Raw genomic sequence first — 12350 nt, 5'->3', positions numbered from 1 at the left:
GTGAATAGGCACGCTGTTGTGTTCTTGGGCTTGTCATTGTGGTCCAATGAATTATTTATGCCTTTGCTTTCAGGCAAACACAGGCCATCATTTCACAAGAGGAATCTGTAGACTGACAGTTTTGCCTGAAATTGACCCCTTCCCTCCCTCAACACACATGAATGATTAATAGTTTACTTAAATGGGGGTGAAGACATCTTGCTATTATGTCTCCCCTTCAATCAAGAATGGTCAATGGAAGGTTGCACACAGGACCACTTCTGTTTCTCAATTTATGTACTTCCATACTCACATTGGCTATTTTGAGTGCATAAATGTAAGCATTCACACCGACAACTATGGCAGAATGCAGCGTACTTGAAGTACAGATGTTGCACAAGAGAATTTCGAATGCTGGACACTTCTCAACCTTAATGCTCACTCTTTTAGCTATGTAGCAAAAGAGGAGGGACCACCAGCATTTTAAATTTGAAACTGGCAACCCATTGTCAGCGCTGATGCCACCATAATATCCATGTTGCATGTAGACGTTCAACTGTAATTGATGGAAGCAGCCAGCAGATATTTTGGCAGGTGGCAATCTTGGTCACATGTAGCGATCATCATTTCCAGTGTGTTGCCTTCAGCGTTGTTTGATTTGGGACAACACTGCCCTGTCAGAAATTACTCACTATGCCAGTAAGTATACTGTGTACACAGGGTGCTGCATGTGGGTGTACTGGCTGAAGTATCAGGCTGGAGACACAGCATAGATTTCCTGGTGTGAGATATGCATCCCCCCCACCCCCGTAACCAGAGCCACTTCCTCCTAAAAAAACATTCCACTGCAGTCAGCTGTGATGTATGTCCAGGTTAAAGGTCAACTGTTATTCCAGATCTGAGAGCCATGTAGGACATGCAGCAGCAGGAAGTGGACCTCTTGATTGACCTCTGTTGCGGGCGTCTACTGACTTGATTAGTCTCACATGCCAACATTGTTCTTGCACCAGGACAGCAGCTCATTGAGACTGAGTTATACTAATTTATCATGTGGACAGGTTGAATGTGACGTCACTATTGACGTCAACATAAAGTATTACTCAAGCTTTGAATGAAAGCAAAAATCATCATATAAACCTGCAATTCTATTTTGCAATGTTGGGATCTACATTTGTGATTATTTAGATTGAAGTTAAAAAATATTGAAATGTTGACTTTTATGTAGATTCTTAACTTGACCGCTACTGTTCCTGCACCCGTAAGTGCCTGCTCTTGAGGTCAGACTTGGGTGAAGGGTGTCCTGGTATTTTTGTCTTGAATTTACTGAGAAGTCAGTGTTGCTGATATTTTATAGACTGAATAATTGATCAGCTGAAAACTAACAATAAAAATCCATATTTGTAGGTTGAATAACAATTATAAGCTCAACCATCCAGGGATAAATTGAAAATGAAACATCACTTTACTTGATGCCATGGAAATATGAAGAGAGGGAATGATGGCATTTTTCTGAGGAGTGTCTCACAAAACAGGCCCAGGTTAAACAAGTGCCATCATTAAGAATTCATCATTGTAGTAACACATGCCCCTGAAGTTAATATTTTGCAAGCTGATTGAAGTGTGTAATCTAATAGCTGGAACGTGTCTCCTATTTCGTGGATTGCCTTGCACTTTATTCTCAAATGGCTTTTCTGTGCAATCAAGACAGATGCAGACAAGTATGAGATTCATAGGAATGTATAAAAATATGTGCAACACGAACACATGCATAACAAACTAGGAGTTGGAATAGAGCTTCCCTGTGTTAGTGTGTGCGTGAGAAAGACTAGGAACACAAGGCCAAATTACTATCAGCAGCACCACAAGATAGACTACAGGGACGTCGGACAACATTTACGATGTATGCCTACACTACAGTTGTTTGAATCCTTATGCATTGCACCTGTGTCCGTGTTCTCAGAAGTTTGTTTACACTTGTCGTTGCTGCATAGCTGTAGTGTCCCTAACTGTCGCTGTGGGTGTGCTTGACGCTGATGTTAATGAGCTGCTGAAGACCATCTCTCTCTCTCTGTGTGTGTGTGTGTGTGTGTGAGTGTGAGTGTGTGAGTGAGTGAGTGTGAGTGACGAGACTTTGCTCCATGCAGCCCTGAAGGCCAGCTGGAAAAGGTTCATGTTGTGGCTACCTCATTTGACTTTGCCCTTGTTGAAGACTTTCCTCTCATGCTGGCTCCAGCCCTGTTAATGGGTCTGTCTCGTGCCCTTAGAAGCCTGGATCGTACCTGCCTGTGATCATGGTAAAGGCTGTCTCACCTCAGACTGGCTGCTTCCTCTGTGTTCCCTCTAGGCTCATCATCTTTCCTACAGCTTGTGCCATTACGACAGCATCTTTTTACGATTTTGTACACAACTATAGCAATGATAAGTAATTGAAAGATTGCACCTGCCCATTGGAGACAGATAAGTTATTCCAAAACAGCTCGATACTATTAATGAATAGATCAATTGGTCATACTTTAATGTATATGCTCCAATGTCTCTGCAGAACAAATAATTTCTAAATAATAATTATCTCGACCCCTGCTGTATCCTAAAAGGCATTGTATGTAGTGTCTAAATTGAGTAATCTCTAGTAACAGATTTTATGCAGAATCTGTAGGCAAGGGACAAGATTTTGAGGCGGGCACCCATCTGGTTTCTGTTTCTAGTTTGACTAATTTTGTTTGAGCAGGGTTTGGTTGCCCCTCAGGTAAACAGCCTGTGAGGAGAGCAAAAGAGATGGAATACATTGACTGAAATGTATCTGCCTTCACAAGCAGATAGCTGTTGATAGAAATGAGCCAAAATGTCATCTGGACCATAAACACCTACTAAAAGTATTTATGTGGAAAAACTTGTGTGTTAAAAGAAACGAGTCAGACTGTCTTGACCCGATTTGCTGTCGTCCCAAAATATTGCCAATTGTCCCTCGACTGAATAATGCGGAGGATTTATTGCTGGTGTAAATGCGTCTGTGCAGAGTGAAAAGCAAACTGCGGGTTAAGTCCGGACCCAATTCTCCGGACTTCGCTGATATGCTCCGAGATTGATATTGAGTACTCTGGGAAACTCCAAAAGATGTGAATTCAGTGTAGTACTGCAGTACACTACCACATATTATGTTTGTTGAGACATGTTTGTTATTTGTGTTTGAACAGACTCTGTTCTCAGTTTTTTTGAGGCTGTACTTTGTTCTGGTGTTGATTTTTGGAATATCTTGTTACCTTTTACAGATGTAGAAAGATCCCAGTGTTAAAATGTACAAAATGATTGAGTAAAAAAAACTGGGCCCCATACGCAGAAAGGTCTGATCCATTGTTTCTTGTGATGTATTCCTCCGATAACAGTCATTAAAATGTTCTGCGACTTGTTCCACAGAATGTCTGTGGGTTTGGACCTGACGCACTTATTGCCCGCTTCCTTTTCTATTGTTACGAGATAATCGTCATTCATTTCATCTGTGAGGGGTCATATCTTTGACTCATGTTTATATTTAGAGACGGAAACATTAACAAATGTGGATTTCCATTGTTTTCATCGTCATTCAATTATTCAACACCACTCTTATCCTCCGGTTTTGCCAAAAAGAACTTCCACATATAAGGCTATGTTGGTGTGTAGCTATTTATGATTGTAAGTATGACGTGCTTGCATTGGGGGAAGGTTATATAAGTTCAGTTGATGTCCGACTTCCTCATAACTCGCTCAAAAGTTGTTATTCTAGTTTGGCTTGGTTAATTATTTTCTGTTGCCCTACGTAAAACAAAAATTCTCTGTCGTCTCCTTATTGTTTACCAAGGACAGTTTTTTGCAGTACGTGTCTCTGTATAATATTAATAAAAAAAGGTGAAACGACTGCAAGATTAATAATAATAATGAACCTCTCTCCAGAAAGTCCAGCACAATCTATTGCTTTTACAGTTTAGTAGTTCATTTGATTTCCACTTCCATTGTTCCTTTACAGTTGTTTTGATGAGCCAGATGTTCCTGCAAGTGACTCGTTGGAAAGAGCTTTTGGATTACCTTCTAACTGTTTTCATAACTTTTACAAGCAGTGATAAGTTGTGATAGATCTGTTAGTGAAGGCTGGTAGAAACGCCATCAGCTGAAGCGGCCTAATGACGTCTCTTCAGTTTAGTCTGAACCAAAATAGATGTGAAAGGTACCTCGGCCCTGTTCCGGGCCAAAATCTAGTCCAGCCAAAAGAGGTGGTCTTGTTCTGAATCAAATTGACCCACAGTTTTGTTCGTTTGCAGTGTAAAAATAGTTATAATGGACTATCAAACCCATTGCAGGAAGCTGAGACAGCATTAAACAATACAAAAACAAAAAGAAGCAGATTGCAGGATTGCCTGCTGTCATCACTTCTGATGATATGTTTGAACAAAGAGGATGTTCATTTTACTGATATTACAGGTATGTAATGAACAGGTGAATTCATTTTCTCCATTAAAGTAGAAGGACTACTTTTTAATTATGCACTTTATTCATAAAAGTTAGCAAATTCATTAGCCGACATCAGACGCACCCCCATACCAATCAATATCAAGTATAGGTAAAAGTAGACAATGTACATGATGATACAGAGACGTATGTATGTCATACAAACATCTTTAGTTTTGCAATGTGAAACCAAAACTATCTGAATCAAATATTCACACTTTAACAAAGACATGAACAGCACTTGTTGAAACTGTGTCAGAGTTGTATTGATTGATTCTGCTCTGGTAACTTCTTCCCCAAACATCTTGTGTGGGCACATTTCTTATCCTTATTTTCCTGGTGGGAAAATGGGGAACCAGCAACATTCCAGTATATTTAACTTCTACTCTCCATGGTGTTTATTATAAAAACAACTTTATTAGTTCTTAACTGAGTCAACATGCTGTTTTTATACACAGCACCTGTGAATCAACTGCAGTGGCACACTTAATGTGGCTCGAGCAAATCACAGTTAAGCAAATAGTGATGAAACCGTGTTTGCACTGCTCTTATACCCGTCACATCCAAAATAGCTTTCATTCCTTTGTCTAAAGATATGGAAGCTCAGTGACAGTCAGAAATTCTTTATTTTTTCTAGTTTTTGAAAAATATTTTTCATAGAGTTCACATCATGTCAAGTGTTGAAATACCCGGCTTGTAGCAGACAGAGCTGTGATGTGGCCGTCAGTGAGTGGGTTTCCATACGTGTGGTTCCAGCTCCTAAAATATGATAATTTGCGATTTTTCTTCATCGTAAATGACAGTAAAATAAATACCTACAGGTTTTAGAGTGTTACTCTGAAGACCTTACCTTGGCATATGAAAAATAATGAATGCCAAATTATTTTGGTCTTATTTGAGAAGTTATCTTGCGTCAAACAGCACTTTAAGAGTCATGTGCTGGACTACCATCCATGTTGGACTTTCTTTTTCATGTTTTGTCATTGAACATATTGGTCAGTTAGTCAGATTCTCCGCCTTGTGCCTTGGGGAGGCAGCGATCATGTGGTGTGCAAACTGCTTCTCTCTTCTCAGAAAGTGACTCAACAGGAATGTGATTAATCACAGATCTATACAGTGGAATGTGTTTATCTTCACTGGCCTTTTGTGGTGGTGGGCTTCAAGTGTGTGAGACTGGAAGGCTAATGTGTTTCTAATTGAGACTTAAATGTCCAACCTCATAATCAACATTAGTTCGGAAGCCTTCAATTATTTCTTTATTATTATTATTATTATTATTATTAGGCCTTGTTGTCTTAACAGCCTTTGTGTGTATCTTGAATGGGATGTCCCTCACTGCCGGGGAGAGGACATTATCTCGGACAGAGCGCTGCGTAGTGGAACACAGTCCCTCAGCTGCCAGATGACGCTAACCGCCCCCCCCTCGCACCCTCCCCCTGCCACTCTCCACCCTTGTCCGCCCACATCCCTAAACACTCCCACGTCCCGAGACAGAAAGGGAAGACAAAGATCCTTGAAGAGCATACAAATGCGAGACCGAAACCTTGACCTCTTGACTCTTCAGATTAGAGAGCAGATTTTGTTTCAGTTGTCAATATCAGTAGAGAGATAACAACCTTGGTATTTGAGGTCGTAGTTAATGATTGTGAGCTTTTAGTGCACTGTATACACCAAACAGCTAAATTAATAATGGAAGTAATCATCTGCATTGATATTTGTAGTTTACAGGTATTATTATATTTTAATTTTTGTAGCGCAATTACAATAACTAAGGTATCAGAGGTCTACTTAGCTATGCTAAATGATTCCTATAGAATTTCTGACTTTCTGACAAATAAAGTGATATCTTTTTGAGGGCTGTTTACACACATGCTAACAGTGTGTTCTTTTCTCTCTTCAGAGAGTCCAGCGAGGAGTGCAATGGGATCAGCAGTGCTCTGTCAGTGGAGTCTGTGCCGGGGCCAAGACTGAACTGGTGTCCTGCCAACACCACTACCCCTGCCCCTGCTCCAGCTCCAGCTCCCCCTCCGGGGCACGAGCCCATGCTCAACCCACACAGAATGGGGGACGGCCTGGACGCAGCGCAGATGTCGGGCGGCAGCAGCAGCCAGGGGCAGGCCCAGTCTTCGGGTAACCCCACAGCCCCTGAGTGCGTCAGTCCCGACAGGCCAAAGCGCCAGACCAATCAGCTGCAGTTTCTGCTCAAGGTGGTGGTGAAGTCCCTGTGGAAGCACCAGTTTGCCTGGCCCTTTCATGCACCAGTGGATGCAGTCAAACTCAACCTGCCTGTGAGTATTCATCACCCTATGTGCTTCATACCTCAAAACATAGCAGGCGTCACATACAAATTGTCACCAGCTTCACTGCATCTACACATTTACAGTATATGTTTCATATAGGTTGATTTACATTTATTGCAGTCTGCAGAACAACTCTCTCCTGTATGTGTTTTATATAGTTTTGTTTGAGATATCAGGGCTCATTTCTTCCAAGATAAGCAAAAAAGTAGCTTTGTAATTGTTGATTTGTGTTCTGCTTATTCAGTCAGGTCGGTTTTATTTACATAGCCCAATAAGACATATCACACAACATTCTGTACATGTTTACATACCACGCTCTCTACCCTTAGATAAAACCTCATCCAGAAACTATGTAACCAAAGAAAAACTCTAACATTATCCCTCCAAATAACTTCTTCACCCTGACACACATTGTCATGTTTACAATATGTTTGTCGGCAAGAAGAGCATTTGATTTCATTATTTAGTTAAATCTAAAATGGATAATATAAAACTTATTTTGTAATTGCTTAAGAAATTATAATAAGAGATTATTATTTATTAATTTTTTATTGAAAAAGCAATCAACTTTCTTGAAATACTTGTATGCAACCTTTCCAGGACTACTACACAATAATCAAAATTCCTATGGACATGGGAACAATCAAGAGAAGGCTTGAGAACAGTTACTACTTGAATGCCCAAGAATGTATCCAAGACTTCAACACAATGTTTACCAACTGCTACATATACAACAAGGTAAGTTGTACCCTGGAACCTGTATTATCACCAAGTGCTCAACATCCTGATATGCCTCTACTTTTGCTAAGAGTGTTTGTCTCCCCCTGCAGCCTGGAGATGACATAGTCCTGATGGCTGAGTCTCTAGAGAAGGTTTTCCTCGGGAAGATCACAGAAATGCCTCAGGAAGAAACTGAGATCGTTGTCATGACAGGGAAAGGACGCGGGCGGGGCAGGAGAGAGGGAGGTAGGTGTCTTAACTAGTAGCATATTTTGTTCTTGGAGTTTGCCTCTACGAGCTATTAATTTTTGTTCTCTCATCAAGGCCTGAGCTTGAAACCAGGGGCCATCATTGATCCTTCGTCCACGACTCCTCACACCCGTGGTCTGTCAAACCTCTCAGCATCACCGCTGACCAGAGGACCTGTGCAGGGCCCACCTTCACTACCTCCCCAGCCTTTGATGCAGGCCCACATGCCCCCGACGTTACCTAGCCACGCGCCTCAGCTCGGAGCTCCCTACTCTCTGGGCCAATCAGACTGTGCTCCTCAAGTTCCCATCATGACTTCTGTGCCTCCCCCTGCTCAGACTTCCCTGCCTCCAGCATCCATCCAGAACACTGCCCCCATGCTGCAGAACCCTGTTACCATGACCAAAGTGAGTGTAACCCGGGAAAATATGCTTGGGCAGGGGGTCTAGTTTTTGACTAGTTTTGATTTTGTAAGATAATTTTAGACGTATTCTTCATCTCAGTCCTGAGATAAAAAGTCCATGTTATGTTTAGTCATGTTTAATCAACCTCAGCCTTAAACTGAACATTTTAGTCTATACTTTTTAAAATGTAATCTTATACCTCAACATAGAAAAATTAAAAAAACTGTCACAATAAAAATAAACTTTGTACCACAGCCCTGCAGTCAGTCGAACCCTCACATGATCCGATTTCTCAACAAGTCATTGGAAATAAAGGTTGGCAAACGAAATTAACAACATTTTAAAATAAATTTGAGATGTGGTTTAGGTTGGCATCACCATTCATTTTTGTCCTTGTCGTCTTTTTCCCCATCTCTGTGCTTTCTTGTTATTCACTGCTATCCAGCAAAGAAAGAGCCAGAAAAGGAAAGCAGACACTACAACGCCCACAGCAAATGACCAACTCAGTGAATCTTCGCCAGCAGAGTCCAAATCTGGGAAGACGTTACCCAGGCGAGAGAGTACCAGACCTACAAAACTGATTAAGAAGGAGGCTCCAGACTCTCAGCATCACATAGGCATGGGTATCGGACTGAGCGGACTGAGCGGACCAAGCGGAGGTCATAGCCCCAAACCACAAGATCAACTGGGATATTGTGCTAGTTTGGTTAGGGATATGCTGTCTAAGAAACATGCTGCCTACGCCTGGCCATTCTACAAACCCGTTGATGTGGCTGCACTTGGACTACATGATTATCACGATATCATCAAACATCCCATGGACCTAAACACCATCAAGGTGTGGTGAAGACGGCACAGTCGGTCAAGTGTACCATAAGTTATTAAAGAGAGTGGAGTTGTGGCATGGCAAGTAATTCATATCCTTGATGTGTTTAATAGGCAAAGCTGGAGAACAGGCAATACCGGGAACCCCAGGAGTTTGCTGCTGATGTACGATTAATGTTTTCCAACTGCTACAAATATAACCCACCAGACCACGAGGTGGTAGCTATGGCGCGCAAACTACAGGTAAATACAGCCTTACGTGCAAACAGTGTTACTTTGTTAAAATACCAAAAAGATCAGGCAGTTCATCTCTGTAGAGTTTAATTCATCTCAAAAACATCCACTTGAAGAGAAGCTTGGCCAAACTCCAGTGCTGTTTTAGTTAAACTCCAATAAAATATATTGTCATTGAGAGTCTTATGTATTATCCACTGATTATTCTTTGTACAATACAAATGCAACATGTATTTATTTATACTATTTATTACAGTTTGTCTAGTTTTCTGTTAAAAAATAAATCAACTCAACCCCAGGTTTGCTCCATTTGTTTACACAGCCGTAGTCTTATCGTATCCTTCTCTTTTCCATCTTAGTGACTGAAATTGGCCACATATAGTATATTTTCTGATATTCTATTTCTCAATGGGTAATTAGAGGCAGCATATTCACAAACAAAGCACACACAGACGACTCACCTACAAACTCGACAATCCAGAAATACAGACATTAGAGTTACAATATACAATGATCTATAATAGTCAATAGTGCACAGCTGGCCAACAAAGTCCAATACACAAAGGCACACATTCTGTCCAAAAAAAAAAAAGTTGTGGTTTCTTTTAAGTCTATACCTACCTACACATGCCTTTTGCTTAATTTGTTTATTTTCATTTTCCAGGATGTCTTTGAGATGCGTTTTGCCAAGATGCCGGATGAACCTGAGAGCAAACCTCTGGTTTCTGCCCCAGCTCCTACACTTCACCATCCGGCCCCTGTTAAGCCCCCACCTCCTTTGGCCCACATCGCCTCGTCTTCAGACAGTTCCAGTGACTCATCTTCTGAGTCTGAGTCTTCCACAGATGACTCTGAAGAGGAGCGAGCCCAGAGGTTGGCTGAGCTCCAGGAACAGGTCAGTAATCACAGAAGGTTCAGAGTGGCGGCATATTTGTGGTCCAGCCCTTGTTACCCTTTGTTGAGAACTGGTCTCTTCCCTTGATACAGTTGAAGGCTGTCCATGAGCAGCTGGCTGCCCTGTCTCAACCACAAGTCAGCAAACCAAAGAGAAAAGAGAAGGAGAAGGAGAAGAAAGAGAAAGAGAAGGAGAAGAAAAAAGAGAAGCATAAGAAGAAGGGAAGCATGCCTAGCCTTGTGGATGAAATCCAAGATACTATACCTGTTTCGCAGATCTCTAAGAAGAACAAGTCGAGTAACAATAACAACAAAGAGGTTTCCAAGAAGAAACACAGGTGGGTTTTATACATTCTCCATGTTAGGCTGTCAGTTCAACCAGCTGTTATCCATTTGTTTTACGATCAGCTTGTTATTGCCAAATTCAGTATTACCTTACTCGGTTTTTCATGCTTTTATGCTCTTATTGTGTAATTGTGGCTACAGTTGAAATTTAAGTCGGGAGGCTCAGTAATCTGAGTTATCATATTCCAAAAATCTGACTGGTATCTTTTATGAGTTGATATTGAGCAAGCACAATGATATTAGGTGATCTTTATCATTTCTTCTTTATATTTGAGTAATTCGTTTTTTTAGTTTGAGTTGTCTTTCCAGAATGTATAAATACACCTGCCATTGTTACATATTGGTAAATTTCACATTTATTTTGCCTCTGTAGTAAAAAGGAAGGGATGAAAAGAGACCATCCACCCAATCTGCAGCCAATTCCCAGCCTCGAAGATGACCTTGGGGCTGCTGGGTCATCAGCGTCAGGGGAAAAGTGCAAGCCCATGACATATGAGGAGAAAAGGCAATTAAGCTTGGACATCAACAAGCTTCCAGGTGACAAGCTTGGCCGCGTAGTACATATTATCCAGTCCAGAGAGCCCTCACTTAAAAACTCAAACCCTGATGAGATAGAGATTGACTTTGAGACGCTAAAGCCTTCCACTCTGCGCGAGCTGGAGAGATACGTTTCTTCCTGCCTCCGCAAGAAGAAAAGGGCTCCAGGTAAGTGACTATGGGAAATCAGCAAAGAGAGCAGTCACTCTGAGGTATAAACTAGCAGTTGTGTTATTCAAGACGTGCATGAACACATAGTTGTTGTTTTGCAGTTGAGAAGACTTTGGAGTCCATGGCTACCTCCAAAAAGATGGGATCTTCTTCAGAGAGCACTGGCTCCAGCTCAGACAGCGAAGCAGAAGGGACAGGTAACTTGTTGCAGATATTACCACTCAAATGTCCCAAATCCAATAAAAAACACAAAGTGTTATCTGTTAACTTATCTTAATTTTACTTTTTTCAGGAATAATAAAACAGCAGAAAAAGAAGGGCCAGTCTGTAAAGGAGGGGAAGAAGATGCATCTTCACGCACAGAGCGGCTCTGCTCACTCTGGGCTTCATTCCCAACCTGCAGGCCTTCAGCCGAGCAGTCAGATCAAGCACCATCAGCCGCAGCATCAGCAGCAATCTCCTGCAGGCTTCATGGCTCCCCCCGTAGCTGCTCTGGAGTCTTCCCAGTTACTGGAGACTAGCTTCGAGTCCCTGCCACCTTTCAACCAGCCCCTCGTGCATCTGTCTCACCACTCGGGCAACTCCTCCTCACCTCCACCTCCACACCTCAATGCTCATTCTGCTGAGCCTGTGTCCCCCGAGACCCACCCCTTCCTTAACCAGCATCCCGTCCTCCCGTCTCCAGGTAAGGCTGTCCACAAGTAGTACTTAGATAGTGGTTGATTCTTAATGTGCACCTGCAGTCCCTCTGACAATAATGGATCCTACAAAGTGAAGTATGACATTTTCAAAATTATCACATACTTCGTCAGAATGAATACGTCCATCCCACTTCGTGAATATGATATCCTTAGAAATTTCCTTTGAGGGAATTTCTTCAAATGTGGCACAAATATTCACTTGATTAGATTTTGTTGGTCAAGATAGAGATCACCCTGACCTCATATACTTCTAGTCTTACCAACAATAAACTATATTTAACATTTTGAATGTGCAGAAAAATATGTTTGAAAAAGCACAGATTACTTCTTCAGTATTATTTGAAATACACCACTGGCCTATGCTCATTTCCATATGAAACTGTTTCGGCAGTATTTTCCTTAAATATACTAGTACACTTACAAATGTAGCTAAATGAACAGCTGTTTTTTTGTAAACTTTGTCATGGATCACAAAGTATTAACAATGCATTTGTTTCTTTGCTATTTGTAAT

General features: G+C 41.5%; 1 protein-coding gene across 4 annotated transcripts in view; it reads left to right on the top strand.

Annotated features, from left to right (window-relative positions):
• Window positions 1-12350, top strand: part of brd4 (bromodomain containing 4) — a 29316-nt gene that overhangs the window by 10751 nt on the left and 6215 nt on the right. For all 4 annotated transcript variants that reach the window (XM_034593754.1, XM_034593751.1, XM_034593752.1 and 1 more), the window contains exons 2-13: window positions 6359-6746; window positions 7359-7496; window positions 7589-7724; window positions 7803-8134; window positions 8387-8446; window positions 8577-8969; window positions 9071-9199; window positions 9855-10085; window positions 10178-10422; window positions 10803-11134; window positions 11239-11334; window positions 11430-11822. In XM_034593754.1, the coding sequence (XP_034449645.1) occupies window positions 6501-6746; window positions 7359-7496; window positions 7589-7724; window positions 7803-8134; window positions 8387-8446; window positions 8577-8969; window positions 9071-9199; window positions 9855-10085; window positions 10178-10422; window positions 10803-11134; window positions 11239-11334; window positions 11430-11822 (2731 nt within the window). In that variant the 5' untranslated portion in view covers window positions 6359-6500. The remainder of the gene's footprint in view (window positions 1-6358; window positions 6747-7358; window positions 7497-7588; window positions 7725-7802; window positions 8135-8386; window positions 8447-8576; window positions 8970-9070; window positions 9200-9854; window positions 10086-10177; window positions 10423-10802; window positions 11135-11238; window positions 11335-11429; window positions 11823-12350) is intronic.

Source organism: Hippoglossus hippoglossus, chromosome 8, assembly GCF_009819705.1.
Source record: "Hippoglossus hippoglossus isolate fHipHip1 chromosome 8, fHipHip1.pri, whole genome shotgun sequence".
NCBI lineage: Eukaryota > Metazoa > Chordata > Actinopteri > Pleuronectiformes > Pleuronectidae > Hippoglossus > Hippoglossus hippoglossus.
This window is presented reverse-complemented; position numbering and strand designations above follow the sequence as displayed.